The sequence below is a fragment of the Nannobrachium achirus genome (genome assembly GCF_963921795.1).
Source record: "Nannobrachium achirus genome assembly, chromosome: 24".
Taxonomy (NCBI): Eukaryota; Metazoa; Chordata; class Actinopteri; order Myctophiformes; family Myctophidae; genus Nannobrachium; species Nannobrachium achirus.
Window position 1 is genome coordinate 41,598,057 of NC_137831.1, and position 26,855 is coordinate 41,624,911.

Sequence of the window (26,855 nt, forward strand, 5' to 3'; positions counted from 1 at the left end):
TGGGCTTTCAAGTCCAGAAAGTAGTTTTTTGCCACTCATTAGGTGTTTCCGCTTAACTTCCTGGTATGATGATGATGTCATGCGCATACCCTCTATTAATCGTCATGTAAAATGTCATAATCGTGACAGCCCTAGGTTATCGCGTGCCTGACGGTTTGCGGTGCGAACAGATCGTGGCTGGGGTGGCGAGTGTCTTCGACGATCGGCTCAGCCTCCTTGGTTATACGCACCGCCAGGCGTGTATGTCTGCCCTCGAGGGAGACAATGATGTGCCGGGCCATCCGTGGCCCCCTCTGTAGCGCTCTGTTGATCCGGGGCGGTGCACTTCCCATAACAATGCCGCTCGCCGGGGCGCTCTCGGTGGTTGTGAAACGTCCTCGCTGTGGGGGCTCGTATGCTCATGAATTTCTTCAGCCGCCTGTGGCATGCCGAGGAATGTGAAGTCACCGACCCTCTCTTCTGCTCCGCCTTCCATGTAGATGTCAGATGAGTGGGCCGTGTGCATTTTATTTTAATTCTCTTTTTCTTTTTCTTTTTCTCTTTAATTTTTTTCACCCAGTGCCAATTGCCTAAGCTGTAATCCTGGGCTTTGCTCTCCCTCTGCTGCGCCTGGGGAGACAACGGACTGATCTCATGCTTCCTTCTATGCTATGCATGAGTAGTGGGCGGCATAGCTCAGGGGTAGAGAAATCGTTATTAGAGCACGAAGGGTTCCCGAAAGGGTTCCCAGTTCGAATCCGGGCTCCCCCTGAGTTAATGTCGAAGGGTCCTTGGGAAAGACTCTGAACCCCACATTGCTCCCGGTGAGCAGGTTGGTGCCTTGCATGGTTTCCTCCGCCACCGGTGTATGAATGTGTGCGTGAATGGGTGAATGTAATGCGCAATCTCTGTAAAGCGCTTTGGATAAAAGCGCTATATAAATGCACCATTTACCATTTAGTCCAAGTTGTTTCTTTTCACCCGACAGGGGGGATTTCCCCGGTTTGGACGTAGTGCTTGGAAGGAACACCTTATTCTAAACAGTTCCTTTCCCCTCCATCAAGCCCCCCGGCTGGCCAGGGGGAGGCATTATAGAGACCAGGATTGCTGCATGTTTTTGTGAGGGTATCTACCCTAGGAGACACGGGGAGAACATGCAAACATTTTAATTCTCTTTTTGATCGATAATCAATCAATCGATTGCGTTCCGGGCTTTGATCAATGGAGCTAACACAGTATTCCTATTTATCGGTATCGGTACATTTTCAATGTTAAAGTAAAAATATATTTTTTGAGCGGTGCTAACTGCTCCTACATCTGGCTTTGTCTGTTTGTATGTACAGTATGTACGGTATGTCCCACACTCTTGGCAAGCTTCGCAGGACGCTTAAAGGAGTGGCGACACCGGCTGAAATTTAACATTATGATACAGTAGGTCACGTGGTGTTTCTTCAAACAGTCTGAAAAGGAGGCGGGCCGTATCAGTTAGTAGTGAATGTATACTTCGTCCGTCGTGCGGTGCCGCGCAATGTATACTTCGTCTGTCGTGCGGTGCCGCTCACAACGTGATGGCTTGTTGTTAACGTGTAGCCCGGCTAACGCTGCACCGCACGGCTATTTGCGAGAGCTATTGTGTGTGTACACACACACACACACACACACACACACACACACACACACACACACACACACACACACACAGGCTACACACACACAGAGTGTATGATATGAGCCACGCACGGACCTCAGTCCGGCCGCTGTGCCCCGGTGAGCACAGCGCACAGACCGGAGCAGGACATGGCTTGCTCCGGTCGGTCTGGTGCTCCAGTCAGGTTAGGGCAAGAGACAGCAGGGTATGGCCGACAAAACCGTCTCATAGACGGGGAGAAGCGTGTTGACCCTCGTACACCTTTTTTGACACCTTTTTTGAAGAAGACATGTACTTTTTTATCGGTCTAACCATTGATTTTATAGTGAATGCTATATATTTTTTACCCCTAGAACTGATAGTTTTATAGTTGGTTTAGAAAGTCGGAAACACACCTCGGACAGCTTTTTTTGGGGCATAAGATAATGATATGGATAATCGACTCCGCCCCTCCCCCCAAATTAGCCCAATCAAATTAATTTATTTCAGTTACTGTACAGAAAGTACTACTTTCAGTACAGTAACTACAATAAATTAATTTGATTGGGTCATTTAACATGGGGGTACATGACATCATTAAAAAAATTGGCTAATTTGATAGCCTTAATTAGCTGTTTTGGCTGTGTCACGCCCCTTTAATGACATTTCAAGACTGCCAGCTGCCTACTTCCGGGTTTGGTCATCAACTTGATTCAATGATTCAACTAAATTCACTGATGGATGAATTGCAACTGTCAGATGTGCAAATCGGTGTTATTATGAATGATGTCAACGGTATGTGTTGTGTGACGTCAGACCAGAGCTCTGGTTGACCTGAATAAGATGTGACAGGGTTTTTAAACATCACATTTAGTCTGAGTACGACCAAGGGAAAGTCTTTACAGATAGAGTTTACTGTGAGAGTCAGATAGGCAGGGATATATACTGTCAAATGATGAGCAATAGACAGCTGCCCTCATATTTCTGTCGGACAATCACCAGCTGTGTAACCAGCCAGAAACACGGAGTCACAGACCAACCAAGATCTTGCGAGGACTTCAACACAGCCAGGAGAAGTAAAGAAACATTTGATGACTTACACTGGAAAGAAAACCTCTTATGTGATAAGAGTTTCATTGAGGTATCGAGTCTATCGACACAGCATGTCCACACCAAAGAAAAACCTTACCAGTGTAAACAATGTGACAAGGGTTTCAGTCTGTTATGTAACCTGAAGGCACATCAGCGTGTCCACAGTGGAGAAAAACCCTTTGTGTGTAAACAGTGTGACAAGGGTTTCAGTCGGTTAGGTAACCTGAAGGCACACCAGCGTGTCCACACCAAAGAAAAACCTTTCTGGTGTAATCAGTGTGACAAGGGTTTCAGTCAGTTAAGTAACCTGAAGGCACACCTGCATGTCCACACAGGAGAAAGACCCTACGTCTGTAAACAGTGTGACAAGAGTTTCAGTCTGTTGGGTTCTCTGGAGAAGCACCAGCGTGTCCATACTGGAGAAAAACCCTTTGTCTGTAAACAGTGTGACAAGGGTTTCAGTGAGTTAAGTAACCTGAAGACACACCAGCGTTTCCATACTGGAGAAAAACCCTTCGTGTGTAAACATTGTGACAAGGGTTTCAGTGAGTTCCATTCTCTGAAGAAGCACCAGCGTATCCACAGTGGAGAAAAACCTTACTGTTGTAAACAGTGTGACCTCTGTTTCAGTGTGTTAAGTAGCCTGAAGACACACCAACGTATCCACACTGGGGAAAAACCCTTTGTGTGTAGAGAGTGTGACAAGAGTTTCAGTCACCAAGGTACCCTGAAGTCACACCAGTGTATCCACACTAGAGAAAACCCCTTTGTGTGTAAACAGTGTGACAAGGGTTTCCGTCTGTTAGGTTCTCTGAAGAACCACCAGCGTGTCCACAGTGGAGAAAAACCCTTTGTGTGTAAGCAGTGTGACAAGGGTTTCAGTGTGTTAAGTAACCTGAAGAGGCACCAGCATGTCCACACCACATAAGAGCTTCAAACACATTCCGAAGACAAACCATCATCTCCACACTTCACCAACTGAGTTGTCCAGCAGATGCTGCTGACCACTCAGGCCATGCTTAAGCGGAACGAAACCCGACGATCCAGGCGGCTCAACTCATGCACAACTCCTACACATTCTGTTACAAATTAAGTTTCAAATGGAAAAATGATCTGCTTGTCATTTCTAAAATCTTTAGATTTTATATTGTTTGAATTGCCATTTAGGCTATGAAGCAAGCTCGATTGGTTTCTACTACTTTAATTGACAGCAAGACTTATTTACGCCACGTAAAAAAATTAATTATGTTGTGGGGGAGTTTTTTCCAGCTCTACGTCGCAGAGACTTTGAGGAGGAAGCATTTGAAAGGAAGTCAATGAAAGCTTATAGAAGATTCTCATCACTAACTACCTCCACGACCGAGCCCGTCAAGTCATGACATTTCTTTCTGGCATGGTTCCAAGCTTTTTTTTCTTTTTCTTTTTCTTTTTTTTGAAGAATATGTTTATAAACATTTTTAAACATACAATATATAAACAACATAAACATAATATATGAGATATGAGAAATAAGAAGACAAACTGGAAAACAAAATACAACAACAAAAACAGCTCAGACACAACACCATGAAGTAAAATAGAAAAGTCTAAACATAGATGAGAAATGGAATCAATCCCCTGCCCCCCGCAACCCCCTCATCATGGAGAAATGAGGGTGGTTAGTTTGGCATGGATAGGGGCAACGGGGCAAAAGTGTGCCGTGAAATTTCAAGACTGCCAGCTGCCTACTTCCGGGTTTGGTCATCAACTTGATTCAATGATTCAACTAAATTCACATTCATGGATGAATTGCAACTGTCAGATGTGCAAATCGGTGTTATTATGAATGATGTCAACGGTTTGTGTTGTGTGACGTCAGACCAGAGCTCTGGCCGACCTGAATAAGATGTGACAGGGTTTTTAAACATCACATTTAGTCTGAGTACAACCAAGGGAACGTCTTTACGGATAGAGCTTACTGTGAGAGTCAGATAGGCAGGGATATATATTCTGTCAAACGATGAGCAATGGACAGCTGCCCTCATCTTCCTGTCTTTTCCAGGACTTATCCAAGGACTACAATTCAATTCAACAGAGCCAGTTCCGATGTTGCGCTGCTCAGCTGTTCTTACAGGCTGCATAAAGACCAGCCACCACCTGCCTCTGATTGGCTTACCGACTGTGTATGTGTGACGCACACAGAAGCAATGAACACGGAAGCGATGAAGATTCCCTTAGTTGCTCAATGCATACGCCCCCTAGCCGAAGGAGGCGTCTACCTTTCTATGTCTATGGTCCACACCACATAAGAGCTTCAAACCTATTCCGATGATAAACCATCATCTCCACATGCAGATGGCACTGACCTGGCACTCAGGCCATGCTTAAGCAGAACGAAACAATAAATAAATGGTAAATGGTGCATTTATATAGCGTTTTTATCCAAGGCGCTTTACATAGATTGTGCATTACATTCACCCATTCACACACACATTCATACACCGGTGGCGGAGGAACCAACCAACCTACTCACCGGGAGCAACAAGGGGTTCAGAGTCTTGCTCAAGGACTCTTCGACATTAACTCAGGGGGAGCCCGGATTCGAACTGGGAACCCTTCGGGAACCCTTTGTGCTCTAATAACGGTTTCTCTACCCCTTAGCTATGCCGCCTTCGAAGGCTACACATTCTGTTACTTCACCTCCTGTGAAGTTTCAAACAGAAAATGAAAGGTATCTATCTATCTATCTATCTGCTTGTCATTTCTAGAATCTTTAGATTTTATATTGTTTGAATTGCCATTTAGGCTATGAAGCAAGCTCAGCATGACTTATTTACACCACGTAAAAATGGGGGAGTTTTTCCAGCTCTACGTCGCAGAGACTTTGAGGAGGAAGAATTTGAAAGGAAGTCAATGAAAGTTTCTCATCGTACTTCTGGCTTGGGTCATCAACTTGATGACAATAGAAAATTCTCATCACTAACTACCTCCACGACCGAGCCCGTCAAGTCATGACATTTCTTTCTGGCCTGGGCCCAAGCTTTTTTTTTTTGGAAGAATATATTTATAAAGATTTTAAAACATACAATATATAAACAACATAAATATAATAAGAAGACAAACAGGAAAACGGAACACGACAACAAAAACAGCTCAGACACAACACCATGAAGTAAAAATGGAAAAGTCTAAACATAGATGAGAGGTGGAATCAATCCCCAGCCCCCCACAAGCCCCTCAGCATGGAGAGGGCAGACACCCAACCCAGATCGGAACGACATTCACCGGAGCACCATTCAGCAGCAGTCCAGAAACAGCAAGACAAAACAAAACACTGAGAAACAGAGGTCAGGGCTGACAAGGGAATCCCCTATAAGCACAGCAGCAGACAGCATGGGTCCAATAAACCTTAAATACGGGTCCCAGGTTTTATAAAAGGAGTCTATCTTAGAATGTTCTGTTTTGCATTTGAAACAAAGTGGGGACGCACTAGGATCCATTTTGTTTTTAAGGGCAGGAGTTATATGCATTCGGTGTAGTATATGGAACTGTATGGATTTACAGACGGAAATCTCTTTTGCTGCTTCCGATTGGTCTGTGGTGCGGGACGGGACCATGGTGTATTGGCTGGCTGATGACGTAGCTACCCTACTCTGATTCATTGGAACAACATCCAATCAGCGACGACGTGACAAAAGTGACAAAACCAATTCATGGAACGTGGCGTAGCAGGCTGGCACCCAGGCTATGAGAATATAGCTCTTAGTGTGCGGGCCCACGAGTGATCCACGGCCCACAGGTTGAGAACCACTGCTGTTGTCTACGATCAGCTTCTTGGTCTTCATCAGTGGCGTCAGTTCAGAAAAAGCTAAGGTGTGGCAACATGACTGGTGTCTGGCACGCGCGCCTTCGCGCACGTGCAAGACATGAGTCATGTTGCCATACCTTAGCAACATGCATGATACATTTATTGCCAGACCCATGAAATGGGTAGGCCTACATAAGCAAATGTCGGTCTGTCCGGGTTTTCTATATAAAGGGTATATATGATGATGACATGATGATGACATGCCTACAAAAGGCATGATGTCATAAATGATGATGACAGACAGGGGGTCTGGCACAACCAGGTTGACCTGGTCTAGTTTTATGAAGTACATTACATTTTTCCCCCCGTTTCTACAGTTTCTTGGGCTGGATATGGCAGCCGGAACGGTTGTTCAAGTGCAGCTAAACTTGACATAGGCTATAAACGTGCCACAATTAACAATAATGAATTGCACCTGTACCATTTGTCAAGATGAGGAGAATACAAGTGTGGAGAATATCATTATAATACCTTGTTAAAGTGACTATTTTGTAACATTTTGCATTTGTAGTTATTTTACTGTAATTTAACAACATAATAACCAGAACAGATAGACAAAGAGACATTCATGGATTTATATTTAAAAGTTACTTTTATGTTACCCCCCTATTCAGTGGTGCAAAACCACAGGCACTGGTCTGCGGAGAAGAACGTAATGGCGGTCAGATGAGTTATCCTTCATCATCATTCTCCACAAGTGGGCAAGTGCATGTGTGGCATGCCACCCATAGATGGGGGTCACGCATTTAGAGGGGGCCCGGACGGGGGTCCGGTGGCTCAGAAATGCTGCGGGGGGGACATTTTCCTGGCAGGACTTTCTCATTTAAACTCATTTAGGCCTGAACACATTATTACGCAATATTTTATGCTTTAAATATTAAAAAAATAGCAGATCTACAAGCTCACAGCACGTCTATTTTTGAAAAATCTTGAAAATTTGTGCAAATCTTTGAATATTTTGACCCGATTCTATAAGGGTCTTCTAAATCCTTCTAAGGTTTTTTTTTTTTTTTTTTTTTAACTATGTTTCTGTCAGTGGTTCTCAAAATGTTTCATGCCAAGGACCCCCAAAACTGCATGTATTTGGCCACAGACCCCATCTCAAAATATGTTGTTCCAGGGACCCCCCCCCCCCCATCTCAAAATATTGTATCAGGGACCCCCAGAAGCAAATATTTGAGTTACAAATGTTCGCTTTCAAAAAGATTTATTCAAAGACTAAAAAAAAAATTATAATTATATATATATATATATATATATATATATATATACAGTATATATCACGTTTTTTCAAAAATAGCAGATCTACAAGCTTGCAGCGCGGCACTCGGTGCCGCGCTGTGAGCTTGTATATCTGCTATTTTTCACTGGTTAAAGCATTCCATAATTCTAGGCTTAAATGGGTTAAAGGGAAGGGTCACCGCGAAGTAATAGGTTATTCTGAGTGATCGCCTCACCTTTGTCCTATGATGAAACATATGGCTGATGTCACGGTCTCTTCTGGAATGGGAACGATCCCCGTCCACACACACAGTGCACGAGGCGTCCCTGAAGGGCTTGACGAGCGTGGAAATGATGTGAATCACTTGCTATGGCCGTCACAGACAGGCACGTGCACGCATAGACATCAAAGGGGGCTCGAGCCCCTGCCCCTTTTATCTGTCTGTAAAAAGTGCCCTGTACAGACCATGAATGCAGTTTTTGAGCGATGCGAACCGCTCCTATAAGTGGCTGTGCGTGTGTCTGTAGCCTTTTTCCTCAGCGTTTTGCCATAGTAAAATGTGAGTGCATAGCATCATGTTTGTCTAGTGATGTCATATGTCGTATGTCTGTAGCCTTTTTCCTCAGCGTTTTGCCACAGCAAAACGTGTGTGTGTGGCATAGCCTGTACATCCTAGACTTAAATCCTAGTCTGCTTATTCAAGCACGACCACCGCTCACTTCACATTGGGTGTGATTTTTACTTATGGTGTATGAAATGCAAATGCCCTCTTCCCATGCCATACCTGAAGGCAGCATTCAAGAGAATTGCCTTGTCCAAACTCTCCTGAACTTGAATGCAGCGTCTTATGTTGAAAGAATTGCCCTCTCCGTGTAGAAATCCATGCCGTTACGCCACATCTCCTGTATTGACTTGATTATACTTAGCTCAGTGTGGTATTACGCACCGAAAATAGCCAAATTTCAAAGCTCACAATGTGTCGCAAGCACGACGCATTGTGAGCTTGGAGGTCTGCTATTTTCGATATTTCAACCAAAAGGCCCTTTTAGAAATTTCACTTCAGCCCCTGCCTCTCTAACATTCTCCGCACGTCCCTGGTCACAGACACCAAATCTCAACCCAGTTTGGGGGATGTCGGACCAACCACGTTGGACAGCTCTCTCCAGTGGCGTCAGTTCAGCAAAAGCTAGGGTATGGCAAAGATGGGAGTCCTCATGGCATTACATTTTGTATAACATAGTTCTATTGTGAAAATAGCCGATCTACATGCTCACAACGCCTCGCGCACAATGTCTAAACAAAAACTAGTTTTGTCAGTTTTTTTTACACAGGTTTCTACAGTTTCTTGGGCTGGATATGGCAGCCTGGAACGGTTGTTCAAGTGCTGATAACTTAGCATGTTAGTAAACGCGCCACAATTAACAGTAATGCATTGCACCTGTGCAGCTGACCTGCGGAACCTGGGAATATACCATGTTGTCATGATGCATGGGGAGAATACAAGTATGGAGAATATAATTATAATGCCTTGTCAAAGTGACCATCCATACTATAATTTTAGAGAGAGGTCAGTAGTACTGTCAGTCACAAAATGCATTTCCACCTTTATCTCTTCAGCAACTGATCCCAATTTTCACATGACATTGGCCATTAGCATTATACTGACGGTGACCGAGCCCGATTTCCATTTTTACCAAATTCAAGATATTTATTTGCGTTTCTTCACCACTTCTGTACAGCACAGCCTGTTCAGCTCAGCCTGTTGTCAGGGTTACGGTCCGTTCCTCCAGGCCATGGGATCCCATAGCCCCACACACACCTCTCTCACAGTTAGGAATGTTGCAGTGAAGAGACACACTCTCTCTCTCTCTCTCTCTCTCTCTCTCTCTCTCTCTCTCTCTCTCTCTCTCTCTCTCTCTCTCTCTCTCTCTGCATGCATGGGTCATGCATGCACCGGGTCATCTTTCAACGGGTATGGAAAAACTATGTGGAGTAAGTGCATACATCCCCATACCTCTATTCACCTAATTTTGCTGTTAAATTATTTGTATCCATCATAAATATACACTCCTCCATGGGCTGCTCCTTACATTATGATGCTCCCACATATTCTCACGCACGCACCAGTTACAGTAACTTTCCCCACAACCCACACATATTTTGGAGCACATATCTTTGAACGGGTAAGGTCTATTTTGTTAAATGTTGCATTTGTAGTTATTTTACTGTAATCTAACAACATAATAACCATCACAGATACACAAAGAGACATTCATGGATTTATATTTAAAAGTAACTTGTATTTATGCATACCCCTGCCATGCCCAATTGACGCCCCTGGCTCTCTCCCACACACGAGGGAATATCTTTTGTTAGAATGGTGTTCCATCCATCCAATAGGAGTTCCAGAGATTTGTGCAATCTGTGCCAAGGTGCATTGAAGCTGTGCTGTCAGCTGGTGGAACCAGCACATTGCTAAGACACTTTATGATATTAATTCTGTGTGTGTGTGTGTGTGTGTGTGTGTGTGTGTGTGTGTGTGTGTGTGTGTGTGTGTGTGTGTGTGTGTGTGTGTGTGTGTGTGTGTGTGTGTGTGTGTGTGTGTGCGCGCGCGCGCGCGTGTGTGTGTGTGTACAGCAGTGTTTCTCAAATTGGGGTAGGTGTACCCCTAAGGGTATGCGGAGCTACTGCAGGGGGTACTCAAGAAAATGCCCCCAAAAAGGACATGATATTATTCATAGTTAAATAATTAAAAACATTGAATTAGGAAGGGACAAAAAACATTTACTGTTATGTTTAATGATGACACATGGAGACATTGGTGTGAGCCTATAGTTGCTACTTACATTACATAAAGTACCAGGCACTTGGGATGTGCTTGAAAGTTTTATAGTTATTGACTGGACTGAAATGTTTTGGCCACAGTGTTCAGGAGGCACCTTTTGAAACTCTTTCACTCCATTTCTTATTTGTGATTTTATATTCTTGTAATGGGGGGGTTTATCATAGCTTCATATAGGCATACCACTATTTTTTGAAGCGGTGAAAAGCCGCTTCCAAGGAGTGGCTTTGTGTGTCCCGTACATGTCCATATATGGTAATTCCAGTCCAGAATGAACAGGCTTTGTCTGTCCCGTACATGTCCCGTGCATGCAGAATTGAGGATTGGTCAAGCTTGGCCCTCCAGATAAAAACATTCATTCATTCAGAATTCATAAAAATATAGAACTAAAGCACATAGAAAGTATAGATCTAGAACACAGAATGTATAGATCTAGAACACAGAATGTATAGATCTAGAACACAGATTTCATAGCTTTAGAGCACATAGAATAAAAATTCACCGCTTCACTTCGAACCGAGGTTTGATTTTTTAAAGGGGGTACTTGGATTCAGAAATCAGGGAAAGGAGGTACTCAAGCCAAAAACGATTGAGAAACACTGGTGTACAGTAGGCTATACATACCGTATACATATTGTACACACATGTATGTGAGACATTTTGTCTTGTTTCTTTCTTTAATCCTCTGCCAGGCTTTTCCCCTGCATGACATTTTGTCTTAACTCATTGACTGCCAAAGCCTGAGTTTCCCAAGTTATTACAGTAGTAACAGGGTGCCACAGCCCGAGTTTCCCGAGTTGGAAGCCATTTTGAAAAAAAAAATAAAAAATGTTTTTTTCTTTTTTTTAAACATTTTTTTTATAAAAAAAAATCTAAAAATGCCTCAAATGTATTAGGCATGATCGCAATTGCCAAATTGCATGTTTAGCCCCATAACAAACACATCTTTCAAAATGTCAAAAATGGCTGTTTTGTCTGACTTTGAAGGCTTGTATCTTATGAATGCCTGAACGGATTTCCAAGCGGATTTTTTTGTTTGAAAGCTGTTAAAAAGTACTACACATATGGTGCATGATCTAGGCATGGGCGTGCACGATCCGTGCACTAAAAATTGATCCGTGCACTAGACATTTAGGAAGGTGGCAGTGTTTGTTTTGTCTGACTTTGAAGGCTTCTATCTCATGAATGCCTGAACGGATTTCCAAGCGGATTTTTTTGTTTGAAAGCTGTTAAAAAGTACTACACATATGGTGCATATATGGTGCATGGGCGTGCACGATCCGTGCACTAAAAATTGATCCGTGCACTAGAAATTTAGGAACGTGGCATCCTGGTACTTGGCGGCCATCTTGAAAAGGGCATTCAATGAGTTAATGACTACAAAGGCTGCAAGGCATATATACTGGAACTCAGCATCATCCCTGGCCGGGGCGCCTCACAGTCACTGTTGTCATGGCAACCCATTAATTCTTAAAGGCGTTCGGCTCCCCCTTTGATGTGTTCTAAAAACCCAGACACTTTGCTCCCGATCCCCCCCCCCCTTCCCCCCTTCCCCTGAGCCATGAAAGCAGACAGGGCACGCAGCATTGAGAATAAACTCTGAAATGATTTGTAATTATAGTAACTTATATCTTCGTCGTTGTCGGTTGAAAACCTTGTATGTCCAAAACTCTTCGTTTTTGCATTTATCATTTTAAAAATGATTTAAACTAGTGAAAACAGCCGATCTACAAGCACACAACGCCTCGCGGTGCAAGGCGTTGTGTGCTTGTAGATCTGCTGTTTTCACTACCTTTTGTGCGACGGCCTTGTATGATGAAGCAGGGCTTTGCCTTGTGAAGAAAAAAACGTACAAATTTGGAGATACGAGGTTTCTGCCCGACAGTGGCGATATGGTGGTATATATTTGCATTTGTGTACATTATTATTAGAGAGAGGGTTTGTGTGAGCGCGCACGTGTGTGTGTGTGTGTGTGTGTGTGTGTGTGTGTGTAGGAATGCGGGGACATGACATTGTCACTGCTGCTTCCTCAAGAGTGGGGATTTAGCCTGTGCCCAACTGGGCACGAGCTAAATCCCTGCACTTCCCCAATTTGTGTGTGTGTGCGTGTGTGTGTGTGCGTGTGTGCGTGGCGTGCGTGTGTGTGTGTGTGTGCGTACACTGTAGTAGCGCACGGCTAGCCGCTAGCTCTGTCTGGCCATATTAGGCCACCGCACTCTAACTTAAGGAGGAGTATTTTTAGCCATGCTGTTGTTCTTCACACTGGTAATTGCAGTCTGCTTTATGTCCCAGTGAGGAAATGTTGCAATAAAGTTCATTTTTTTTGTTTCACCCTGCAGTGCTCTGGAGTCAGATGCTGTCATGTTCTGGAGACGAATGCGAGTCATAATAGCTGGTACTGAGAAGTAGAGTACATTTTTGGCTCACTAAACCAAAATAAACTCGAGAGAAAGATTTAAAGGGGGCGTAAGTGATATTTCTTGTTCAATACAATTGTTCAATATCTTTATATTATATTAGCAATCATTGCTATACTAGAGTGTTCCGTAATAGGGGTCTCCCTGTCAGGGATGTGCAGAGCATATTAGAGAGGCAGGGGCTGACATTTCTAAAAGGGCCTTTTGGTGAAAATAGCAGACCTCCAAGCTCACAACGCGTCGTGCTGCGACGCGTTGTGAGCTTGGAGGTATTTTCACTACTTGCATTTATGGTCTGGAGAGGGCGCTTTTTTGCGGACGATTACAGGGCAGGGGCTCAAGCCCCCTTTGATGTCTATGTGTGCATGTGCCTGCTACCTCCAGCTCTTCAGGTTGTCCGTTTTATGCCCATATATGGAGATCCCTGTCCCGATTTCATCAATATCAAGGGCATATCTGGGAATGCCCATATTTGGTAATGCCCATATGGGCATGTTCTGACATCACATTGTTGACTATCATGCAGGAATCTCCACATATGGGTAACTGGTCCGATATACATATATCACTGGCCAGATGGTCAAGAATTGGCGCAACCTCGCCCTTTAGGGCGGAGTCGCATGTCACCCTGAGGTGTCTTACTAGTTACTGTCAGAATGTAGAGCTTTAACCTTATAGCTTTTAACATGAAAACTCTTGTAGAAAACTTGTAGGATAGGAATTACACCCTTTTTAAAGACAAATCTAATGTGCAGATTAGCGACAGCTTTAAATTCCTGCTTAAAGTTAATCGCTGATTCTTTGGTCTATACATGGTCCCCCTCTTTTTTCCCTCTACAGCAAATCTCTTTGACTGAAATATCAAATCTACAAGCTCACATTGCAAGCTTGAAGATCTTCTTTTTTCACAGAATGTACTCCCCAGAATAGGGATGCTTGGGTTCAGGTGGTTAAACTGTCGCTTTATCCTGGTTCATCTGTGTTGGTTAATAAATGATTTATGCACAAACGAAGATTAACAAAGCTTGCAGTATCTGTTCCTGGTCAGAATGTTCGGCAGAGATGCAATCAGGAAAAACGGAGTACGGTGAGGCCTATAGAATTATTGAATGCTTTAACCAGTGAAAAATAGCAGATATACAAGCTTGTAGATCTGCTATTTTTGAAATAGTCGTGAAAATGTGTGCAAATCTTTGAATATATGTATTTTCAAAGCGAAGCAAATTTTGCTTCTGGGTGGTCCCTGGAACTAGATATTTTGAGATGCGGGTCCGTGGCCAAATACATATAATTTTGGGGGTCCTTCACATGAAAAGGTTTGAGAACCAGTGACATAGTCTCTCAAGAACAGACTAACTGAGCTCCAGTTAAGTGAAAAGGACCTTTTCTTTGACGATGGCTGGCCAGATTGCTGACATAGAAACATAGGTTTTTAAAAAAAAAACGTAGAAGGATTCAAAAGACACTTATAGAATCGGATCAAAATTCAATTTTTTCACGATTTTTCAAAAATAGCAGATCTACAAGCTCGCAGCGCGGCACTCGGTGCTGCGCTGTGAGCTTGTATATCTGCTATTTTTCAATAGTTAAAGCATAAAATGATGATACACAATAATGTGTACCCGTTCTAAATGGGTTAAGAACGAACCGAAAGAGATTGAGGACGATACTGAGTTGTCAGAATAGCCGGGCTATAGTTCTGTGAAACGGTTGTGTAAGAGTTGGCAGGTTGACGTAAATACTCCCAGGAGTCAGCGCTTGGTGAACAGCCGCTGCACAGAGATGTGACTCTAGCCTCTAGGTACGTTTCTCACTGCTTATAGCGACATTTCAACATACGAACACTTTAACGCATTGCTTCGGTGTGAATTGAAATGATTACCTTGTGTTATGGGGGTTTTCGGTGAGGTCTGTTGTTCTTATATGCACTCAAGTCGAGTCCTACGTTTAGGAACATGTTCCCGCTATTGCCCACTTTCATCTGGGCTTGTCAGCGTGTCTGCCTGAACCTCACAGCACAGCGCACCTCACAGAACATACGACCTCGGATCAGTAGAAGTCAGCGGTGGAACAAGCACGCACATGTTTTACTTAAGTAAAAGCATCATTACTGCACTGTAGATGTACTCTGTTAGGGTGCCCTCACACCAAAATACCTAGAGTGGAATCCTCCAAACGCTCCATTCTCATTGAAATGCATTGGCGGATTCCACTATAGGTATTTTGGTGTGAGGGCACCCTTACAAGTAAAAGTCCAGAATTCCAAATGTACTTGCGTAAAAGTATGAAAGAATTGACATCAAAATGTACTTAAAGTACCAAAAGTAAAAGTACAAAATGTTTGAAAATAGCAGATCTACAAGCTCACAACGCGTCGCATCGCGACGCGTTGTGATCTTGTAGATCTGCTATTTTCAAACAGCCTAGGTATGAAATAGGGCTAAAGTGGTTCATGCATGTTTTATAATATTATAATTTATGTCTGCAAAGAAACTAATAACTAAAGTTTCCAAATAAATGTAGTGGAGTAAAAGTACAATATTTGGATCCGAGATGTAGTGGAGTATAAATACAATTATTGGAAATTGGAAATACTCAAGTAAAGTACAAAATCAAATACTTCAAAAGTGTACTACAGTACTTAAGTAAATGTACTTAGTTACTTTACACCACTGGTAAAAGTATTACTAAGGGTGCACACACACCAAAATACCTATGAGAGTGGAATCCGCGTTCCGCCAATGCATTTCAATGAGAGGAGAGTGTTTTTTGCAGAAATCCTCTGCTGGCATGAAACCGCTTCACTCTCATTGAAATGCATTGGAGGAACGCAGATTCCACTCTCATAGGTATTTTGATGTGAGGGCACCCTAACAGTGCATCTCAGTTGGAAAAATACCACATGAAAAGTGGTTGAAAACGTCCACGGCGATTAGCTTCATTGTGTTTATATATAATATTTGGATCCGAGATGTAGTGGAGTATAAATACAATTATTGGAAATTGGAAATACTCAAGTAAAGTACAAAATCAAATACTTCAAAAGTGTACTACAGTACTTAAGTAAATGTACTTAGTTACTTTACACCACTGGTAAAAGTATTACTAAGGGTGCACACACACCAAAATACCTATGAGAGTGGAATCCGCGTTCCGCCAATGCATTTCAATGAGAGGAGAGTGTTTTTTGCAGAAATCCTCTGCTGGCATGAAACCGCTTCACTCTCATTGAAATGCATTGGAGGAACGCAGATTCCACTCTCATAGGTATTTTGATGTGAGGGCACCCTAACAGTGCATCTCAGTTGGAAAAATACCACATGAAAAGTGGTTGAAAACGTCCACGGCGATTAGCTTCATTGTGTTTTCCTTTAGTCTTTCAGTCTCACACGAGGGAGTGTAGTGGTCTTTGTGCTATATATAGATTTTATCAGTCAAAGAAGGAGACACAGAGACAACGGATAAAGAGCCTGAGGCAGACGCAGACAATGAAGGAGACAGACATAAAGAGAGAGAGAGACTGCACTGTAGCACAGCCAGAGAGGAGTTATCAATCCTGCTGTGAATTAATTAGGGTTTTTGGAGCGTCTGGTTGGAGTCAGGGACGTGCTGGCCATTGGGAAAAGCGGGACAACTCCCGAACGGCCGGTTCATTCCCGGGCGGTCCAGGCCAGCCATTAGGAAAAAATGTAACTGTTTGCACAAAAGTAAAAATGTAACTGTTTGCACAAAAGTAGCGAAAACAGCCGATCTACAAGCACACAACGCCTCACACCGCGAGGCGTTGTGTGCTTGTAGATCTGCTGTTTTCACTAGTTGAAATCATTTTTTAAATGATAAATACAAAACAAACGGTTTTGGACATACAAGTTTTCCACCCGACAACGACGAAATATAACTAATGTAATTGGCCCACTGGCTTGTCACTTGTCATGATCTGAAATGGCAAATCTTTGAGTAGCAGCAGCTACTATATCTCTCTCTATAGCGCGCAATGAGGGCCTCTCCAACTCTTTTTCCCGGGCTGAATCAGGGGCCCAGCACGTCCCTGGTTGGAGTCCAGCAGACACTCTGCCTGCTCTGGAACTCCGAGGGAATAAGGGAGTGATTGGGTCAGGGATTAAAAGATTAATTCATTATCTGTTCAGTTACGGTCACTTTCTGTCGATTCCCCGGGGCGCTTTCTCTCTCTCTCTCTCTCTCTCTCTCTCTCTCTCTCTCTCTCTCTCTCTCTCTCTCTCTCTCTCGGAGAGACTCGAGAGTGTGTGTGCAGGGACGTGCAGAGAATGTTTGAGAGGCAGGGGGCTGAAATTTCTAAAATGGTCTTTTGGTGAAAATATCGAAAATAGCAGACCTCCAAGCTCACAACGCGTCGCGCTGCGACGCGTTGTGAGCTTGGAGGTCGGCTATTTTCGATGCTTGATACCACACAGAGAGGGAAATTCTTTCAATACAAGATGCTGCATTCAAGTTCAGGAGAGTTTGGACGAGGCAGTTCTCTTGAAAGCTGCCTTCAGGTATGGCATGGAAAGAGGGCATTTGCATTGTTTTCACCATAGTAAAAACTGCATTCACGGTCTGGAGAGGGCACTTTTTTTACAGATGGGTAAAAGGGCAGGGGCTCAAGCCCCCTTTGATGTCTATGTGCGCACGTGCCTGTGTGTGTGCGCGTGCGTGCGTGCGTGCGTGCGTGCGTGCGTGTGTGCGTGCGTGTGTGTATACCGTACCACTCACCTATAACTCTCATCTCCTTGCTGCCAAGCGTTCATCTTGGCAGAGAGATTCATCTGCAGAGAGGCGAGCACATAAACAGACCAGCTCCAGTGCTCTGCTGGCATCCGCCAGCTCCAACAAAAGCCACCATCTTGCCCTCTCTCTCGCTGTGACATCATTCTCTGAGATTAACACTAAATAACCCTGGTGCAGGGGTGTCACATGGGGGGGGGGGGAGTGGGACTGAGTTATAGGGCCCAAGGTGGAGGGGCCTTAAAGGGGAAGACCACCCATTTTCAATATTGAACTATGTCATTAATATACCTTTGAGGAGTTGTGTGGAAATAAAAAAAAAGTTCCCCCTCTTCTGTGTTGCCTAGAACTGGAGGATTGATTTGGGGGTTTGAATGTTAAAGTACAATTTGTGATGTCATCAAGTTGTAATTTGCAATACAAACCCCAAAATCAATCCTCCAGTTCTAGGCAACACAGAAGAGGGTGAACTTTTTTTTTATTTCCACACTCCTCTAAGTTATATTAATGACATAGTTCAATATTGAAAATGAGTGATCTTCCCCTTTAATTATGTTATACTTTAGCTATTGAAAAATAGCAGATATACGAGCTCACAGCAGCTCTGCTATTTTTGAAAAGTCGTGAAAATGTGTGCTTTGAATATATGTTGTTGTTTTAAGTGAATATTTCTAACTCAAATTTTGCTTCTGGGGGGTCCCTGGAACTAAATATTTTGAGATGGAGGTCCGTGGCCAAATACATATCATTTTGGGGGTCCTTCACATGAAAACGTTTGAGCACCACTGACATAGAAACATTAATGATGGACGCGTTTCGACCTGTTGGCCTTAGTCAGCGTTTCGTGGCTGGTTGAGCACACAACAGGCATGACATTAGTTTTCTTTAAATCAGGGGTCTTCAACAGGGAGTCTGGGACCCCTAGGGGGTCCTCAGAGTTATTACAGGGGGTCCCCCAAATCTTTGTGTGATAGAAACTTTTTTTTCTCCTTTTTTATATCAACCACTTGAACCCTGGCGTCCATATTCTGAGCACTTTCGCCAAAAATAGCAGATCTACAAGCTCGCTTGTAGATCGGCTATTTTCAGCAAAGTGGTTTGGTGTAGAGGGGAAAAAGAGCAGACTAAGTACAGAGTGAAAGGTCAGGTTTATTAAGTATTGACGGTTCAAGTGGTTAAATATCTGAAAACACAAATTGACATGAATCCAAAATACACTGATGATCGTGCTGTCAAACGATGAAACAACTATATGAAATCTTTGAACAGGTGGTGGGGGTCCCTGCTTCATCTCTCTCTCAACTAAGGGGTCCTTGGCCTGAAAACGTTAAAAAAAACCCTGCCTTAAAGTTATACTATGTAACTTTTTTTATAAAACAAATCTTAAAATTGTCCTAACTGTTAAATCGCTAAAGTTTTAGAACCCCCACTCTGTTATTTTCAGCTTCTGAAGCCTTCTCTTTATATGTTTTCTATGAGTTGTGAGGGGGGGAGAATTTCCCGGCAAAATGATGTCATCTCCCACATGATACACTACCGGCCAATCACAGCGCCGATCATACACCACCGGCCAATCACAGCGAGTCTTGCTGTCTCTTCAGAAAATAGCTTCCCTTAGCAACTGTGTTTACATTGGTGAAGGAATCTTGCATGCTACTCCCTCAATCCTGGTCTAAAAATGACGGGAGACGGCTCTATGGATTCGTATCGGCGAGGCGGAGGCGGTCGCGGGGGTCGCGGTGGTCCGCGGACCCCCGTTCCGGTGGTCCGCGGCGAAAAACGGCCGAAAAAAGCAATACCGCTACTGACCACTAGTTGAGCAGCTTCCACAGTACAGCTTTAAATATGGTTTTTTTTGTCTCTTCTAGAGCCATCTGGTGCACCGTGTGGGAAACCGGCCTTGTCCCCGGAGGTCGGCAGCCCCATCCAATCAGACGAAGAGTACCTCAGCCCCCAGGAGGACGCCATGGAGGTCGGGGAGGCGCCCGCCGCCGTCAGACACGTCCACTTCAGAGACCCTCCATCCTTTCAGGTTAGGATCCTTCTTAGGCCTGTCACAATTATGAAACAATCGTCTAATCGCAACTGTTTTGTCATAATCGTCTTCATCATTTTCATGTTGAAAATGTCTTCATATATTTTCAAATATTTTCAAAAATAGTGGAAATACAATAGTGGATCTACAATAGTGGATCTACAAGCTCGTAGAGCTTGTAGATCGGCTATTTCCACTATCTGTAAGCCATTTACCATGAGAGGGAGTGGGTTGTTGGCTGATTTACCACTGTTTCATTCGCCTCGTGCCACAACCCTGAAACAGTGGTAAATCTGCCAACAACCCACGACCCTCGAATGGTAAATTGCTTTTCTACCACTTCTACCATATAAACGAAAGAAAACACAGTTGTAACTTGCAATGTTACAACTGCAACACAACAGTGGGCGGGGTCCATGAGCCAACTCAAGGTTGTTGACTGATTTACCACTGTTTTAAGCCAATCAGAATCCAGTATTTGAACATGTGGCCACAAAAAGTGGTAGAAATGTTAATTTTTAAGTATAAAGTTGTTCAATATGTGAGTAATTTCTTTGTATATTTAGGTTATGTGTCATATCTACCATGTGCAAATTCAAAGCCTACAAGCCAAACAGAAATGTAATTGTCAACGACAAAAACACAATTAAATCATTAATCGCAATTATTTGAGTGACAATTAATCGTCATGTAAAATGTCATAATCGTGACAGCCTTATGCGTCCGGACCTTATAGAGCCGTCTCAACGCCCGTTTCCGATCTTTTTTTGTTACAAAAGGTGGCGCTGGGAGACCAAAGCGTGACGGAGGGCCACGAGGTGGTCTTTTGTGCGAAGGTGCTAGGACACCCCAAACCTGTGGTTTACTGGTAAGTAAAGCACACATAGACGTCAAAGGGGGCTTGAGCCCCTGCCCTTTTATCCGTCTGCAAAAACTGCAACTTGAATGCAGCATCTTATGTTGAAAGAATTGCCCTCTCTGTGTAGGAAATCCATGCCGTACGCCACATCTCCAGTATTCACTTGATTATGCTTAGTTTAGTGAGGTATCAACCACCGAAAATAGCCGACCTCCAAGCTCACTGCGACGCGTTGCGAGCTTAGAGGTCTGTTCAATATTTTCACCAAAAGGCCCCTTTTAGAAATTTCAGACCCTGCCTCTCTAACATTCTCTGCACTTCCCTGGGTAAGACCCGCACCCAGAAACGTATCCCCCCCAAATTCCTGTTTGTTTTGTTTACTTGCATAGCGAGAAGTTCTTGGTGAGACAGAAACAAAGCTGGAAACAGAGTTGGAAACAAACTGAAAACATGATAAAGAATTCAGAGACAGAATCTCATTTAAATTAGAAGGCTGTCTCCCCTCACAGTGTGCAACTCATTGCAATCCAGTGAATAAACAAGAAACCCAGTACCCAAGGTCACTGGCGGCGAGTTCTGTTTAGCATTCTTTTCACACACATACTAGTAGACATGTGTGTAAACTTTGTTATATATTGTCGTTGTCGGGTGGAAACCTTGTATCTCCAAGTTTTAAATATGTACGTTCTTTCGCAAAGTAAAGCCCTGCTTCATCGCACAAGGCCGTCGCACAAAAGTAGTGAAAACAGCCGATCTACAAGCACGCAACGCCTCGCACCGCGAGGCGTTGTGTGCTTTGTAGATCGGCTGTTTTCACTAGTTTAAATCATTTTTAAAACGATGAATGCAAAACGAACGGTTTTGGACATACAAGGTTTTCACCCGACAACGACGATATATTCTTTCATCTTTATGGCCGTAAAAGTCAAACTGTAATATCCTTCTTGGAAGAACAGTACTTTGAATTCATGTTTCCAATATGCAATGTGTACAGGTGTACTACAGAATAACGAGCAATGCAATCTAAGTCACCAGGGACATGAATGATGTTTGGCAAGAAAACGTATAATAATTTGATTGTGTCAGCAGCCAATGTTCATCTAAGACTAGGGCTCCACCAAAATGACGGCGTCGTGTCGGCGTCGGACGCCGTAAAAAATGAACCGGGGCGAATTTGAGCGTCCGACGTTGACGTCGGCAGTGGAGCACCCTTCATTGATTAAAACGGGAGCGTTCCCAGCGTTGACGTTGACGCGACGCTGGACGCGCCCGGTGGAGCCGGGGGATAATGCGTGCTATATTGCATGTTACTGTAATGGACATCCCGAGCTACGTCATCACCAATGTGCTTCCTTTCTCGGTCTGGTGGTCCTCCCATAGAGTCTCCTTATGAGAACTTACTTTGTAATTTCCAATCAAATGGCTGCATTTGGAGCGACCCGCCTCACACCGCTCCTGATTGGTCGAGCGGCTGCTACAGCTCTCGCATTTTGTAAACAAACATGGCGGACCCTGTGTCCGACGTGAGTTCAAAAATCGCGAATAAAAGCTGCATTAAGCGAAGTTTTATCTGAAATCAACGGCATCTCATCACTTAAAAACGAACAACGGTTTGCACCTTTGGAATTTCTGTCTGGAAAAGACGTATTTGCTGTTTTGCCGACGATGTTTTGATGCGCTAGTGGCTACTGACTGGACCTGTCAGTCAAAGTAACAGGGTTCCCACGGTCATGAAATTCCTGGAAATATTTTGAAATTTGAAAAATATTTTTCCAGTACTGAACATTTTTGGAATTGATCAGTGGTCCTGGAAGGTCCTGGAAAAAATAGCTATGCATTGTCTTTGGTTATTGATTTTGTTAATACCTCTGAAATGACAAATTAAACATTGGCCAAATTGTCAAATATTAGAGGCAGAAATTGTGAAAATAGCAGATCTACATGCTCACCACGCCTCGCAACGCGAGGCGTTGTGAGCATGTAGATCGGCTGTTTTCACAATAAAACCGTGTTATACAAAATTCTTCAACTCTCGTCAGGGTGCCGGGGTCCCCAGTTAAAATATGATTATTTCGGGGGTCATGGCCTGAAAAGGTTGAGACCCACTGGCATACACTACCTGTCTTTGGGCATTGCGCGACTTGTTATTGAGCTGAATTATTGTTATATAGTCCTGGAAATTGGGTTAAATATTCTGGAAAAGTTTTGGAAATTAATTGGTAAAAATGTGTGGAAACCCTGAAGTAAGTAACAACTCCCAGACTCTCTGGCTGTTGCGAGGCTAATGCAGACGGGCCATATTGGACTTTTAAACCCGCCCGGTGGACCGATAAACACAATCATGTCAGGTGGAGTCCAGGCCTTCACCTCACATCGGGGCCAGACGTGAGGTGTCTAAATCTCGGAAGGAGGAGGGGAACCCCCCAAACGTCTGAGCAGGGGTGTCGCAGCAAATTCTGGGCCCTGGGTACAAGGATTCACTGTGGGCCCCCCATGAATGTTCTTCATATGAGGAAGGGGTTTAACCCATTTAGACAGAGAACGCATTATTACGCGTTATTTTGTGCTTTAAAGGAGTAGTTCACCCCGAAAAGCCTTTTTTTCTATTGATTACTCACGCCATGGACACTTGAGTTCAATAATATTTTTAGTTTTTTGTCACATTCCTAAGACAAAAATGTGATTACAATAAATGTACCCCCATTCGTTCCGGATGGGGACCCAAATCGATTCGGGTCCCCATCCGGAATCAATACATTTACTATAATCACATTTTTGTCTTAGGAATGCGACAAAAAACAAAAAATATTATTGAACTCAAGTCTCGATAGTGTGAGTAATCAATAGAAAAAAAGTCATTTTGGGGGTGAACTACTCCTTTAACTATTGACAAATAGTATATATACAAGTTCACATTCACTGCGAGCTTGTAGATCTGCTATTTTTGAAAAAGCTTGAACATTTTGTGCAAGTCTTTGAATATTTCAAATCCTTCTAAGGTTTATTGAAAAACCTATGTTTCTATGTCAGTGGTGCTCAAACCTTTTCATGTGAACGACCCCCAAAATGATATGTACTTGGCCACGGAGCCCCATCTCAAAATATTTAGTTCCAGGGACCCCCCCAGAAGCAAAATTTGAGTTACAAAATGTTCTCTTAAAAAATACATATATTCAAAGATTAGCACACATTTCCACGACTTTTCAAAAATAGCAGATCTACAAGCTCGCAGCGCGGCACTCGGTGCCGCGCTGTGAGCTTGTATATCTGCTATTTTTCCATAGCTAAAGTACAAAATATATAAGGCCCCTTCCACTTTGGGCCCTAGTAACTCAGTCCCACTCCCTCCCCCGCTTGTGACGCCCTTGCCGCCCCACGCGTCTGAGCGTAACCAGTTGTGACAGCTGCTTTATCGATATTCAGGTCGAAGGAGCGAGCGGCGGTGAGGAGCGGCGGGCGCTTCATCGTGCGCGAGACAGACGACGACACCAGTGAAATGAGAATCGCCTCGGCCCAGAGGGCCGACGCCGGGGTGTACGTCTGCAAGCTGATCAACGAGTACGGAACCAAGCAGAGCGAATGCAGACTGGAGGTCAGAGGTACGGAGTGGTGTAAAGCAGTGTTTCTCAATCTTTTTTTGGCTTCAGTACCCCCTTTCCCAGATTTTTGAATTCAAGTACCCCCTTTACACGACAAAAATCGTTTTCCTTAAAGGTGATACACCATGCATTTAAAAAGTATTTATGTCATATTGTTTATGTCCCAAAAACGTTTTTCAAAAGGTTTGAGGCTAAATTACCACTCCTGAATAGAGAGCCTCTCATTTTTGAATGGCTCTCAGAGCATTTTCAGCTGCAGTACCACCTTTGGCCTGAACTGCCCTGAGCTTGTAGATCAGCTATTTTTTGGCACAGAGGATTGGTGTAGAGGGAAAAGAAGAGTATGTGTTGACAGTTCAAGTGGTTAAATGTATGAAAATACACATTAATCCAACCCACACATGATACTGTGCTGTCAAATCTGAGCTGTATAAGAAATCGATGAACATCTGCAACACAATTTTATACGATATGTAGTGGGGGGTCCCTGCTTCATCTCTCTCTCAGCTAAGTACAATTTTGATGTATTTGTACTTACTTACTCAATTTCCAATACTTTTACTTCTACTCCACTACATCTCGGAGGCAAATATTGTACTTTTACTCCACTACATTTATTTGAAAACTTTATACTAGTTGCTTTAAGTATAAAGACAAATATGTCAGTAATTTCTTTGTATATTTAGGTTATGTCATATCTACCATGTGCTGATGTGCAACTTCAAAGCCTACAAGCCAAACAGAAATGTAATTTTCAACGACAAATGCACAATTAAATCGTCAATTATTTGAGTGACAATTAATCGTCATGTAAAAATGTCATAATCGTGACAGCACTATTCATGTGATTAAGTCAGGCTATGCTAATTTCTTTTAACCATCTTCCCAGCGGTACCAGTAGCGACAAAGCTGACCATCACCAGGAACGTACGGGACGTGGCAGTGAAGGCGGGAGAGACGGCCATGTTTGAGTGTCACATGACCGGGCCCCCGGACGTGGAAGTTGATTGGCTTTCCAATGGGAAGCTGGTTCAGCCGGCGCTACTCAACTGCAAGATGCACTTTGATGGCAAAAGGTGAATATATGCGTCATTTAAACAAGACAATTCATCGTGTGCTGTACAGCTGTACAGCTGTAAAACAAGGTTACGAAATGCTTTATATAAAGCTGAATAAATAAAACAAAAAGCATAACATATATATATATATATATATATATATATATATGTGTGTCCCAATCTCACTGAGAGCCAGTCATCTCGGAAAGTACAGCTTTAGACAGGGACTGAAAATACCTTTTTTTTTTTTTTTCACTAAAATGTGATAAAGCCACTAAAGCATTTCATAAATTTCAGGCTACATTTCACTTAAACGCCAGAGCTTAACTCTGCATGTAAATAAGACTTTTTTTAATTAATGTGAGAGATCGTCAGGTCATTTGCAGGTTAGACATTTATTTAGAACTTGAATATCTCAAAAGTAGTATTTCAGCATGGCATCATTCTATAAGCCATATCTTCAAAACCCAGCTTTCAAATGAAATGAAGAAATGAAAATGAATAAAAATCCAATGACTGGCTCCCAGCCAAATTGGGACACATATATATATATATATATATATATATATATATATATATATATATATATATATATTTTTTTTTTTTTTTTTGAAAAAACAAGAAAGTACAGTATATGTAAAAAAAAGTAAAATATAAAACTAAGATGCTCAGACCCTGTCTTGTGTCCATTTTAAAGGCCTCTCGTATAAAAGTATCTTCTTAAGAAGTAAAGAATTATACACCTGAGCTCCTCAGTCAGGTCGTCACAGAGCAAAGGCACGGTCACCCTTACTTGAAGATAACTGCTGGCGATTTTCATTGTTTTGTGTTACAGGTGCCGTCTCCTGCTAAATTCAGTGCATGAGGACGACAGTGGGAAATACACCTGCAAGCTAAGCACTGCCAAAGGTGAACGAGACCTCCAAATACACCCACCCCCCAGACACTCACTCACTCACACACACACACACACACACACACACACACACACACACACACACACACACACACACACACACACACACACACACACACACACACACACACACACACACACACACACACACACACACACACACACACACACACACACGCACCCCTATTATAGAAGCGACCTTTCGTTTGCCAGCGGGTCTGAGCTGCGTGTATCTATTCTGCATCCAGCTTAAGGCAAGACCCAAATTCGGAGCGAACATTTTTAACGCAAATATTTGCTTCAGGGGTCCCTGGAACAAAATATTTTGAGATGGGGGGGTCCGCGGCCAAATACATATATCACTGTGGGGGTCCTTAAACACTGATATAGGCTGATGCTACAAATGTCTTCTAAATCAGTTTTCAGTTTTCTAAACAGTTTTCTGAAAAAAACATAAAAACCTATGTTGCTATATCAATGGTTCTCAAACTTTGTCATGTCAAGGACCCCCAAAATGATAGGTATTTTGATCCCCATGGATGGATCCCCATCTCAAAATACTTTTTTTCCGGGGACCCCCAGAAGCGAATTTAAGTTTAAATGTTCACTCTGAATT

The 26,855-nt window shown here is 43.1% G+C and overlaps 1 protein-coding gene across 1 annotated transcript in view; it reads left to right on the top strand.

Moving 5' to 3' along the window:
- LOC308280309 (striated muscle preferentially expressed protein kinase-like) overlaps positions 1 to 26,855 on the top strand; it is a gene marked incomplete at both ends in the record, with an annotated part of 163,613 nt that overhangs the window by 81,128 nt on the left and 55,630 nt on the right. Inside the window, 5 exons of the mRNA XM_080720571.1 lie at positions 19,641 to 19,804; positions 20,587 to 20,675; positions 24,090 to 24,277; positions 25,167 to 25,341; positions 26,159 to 26,232. Coding sequence (XP_080576697.1) covers positions 19,641 to 19,804; positions 20,587 to 20,675; positions 24,090 to 24,277; positions 25,167 to 25,341; positions 26,159 to 26,232 — 690 coding nt within the window. The remainder of the gene's footprint in view (positions 1 to 19,640; positions 19,805 to 20,586; positions 20,676 to 24,089; positions 24,278 to 25,166; positions 25,342 to 26,158; positions 26,233 to 26,855) is intronic.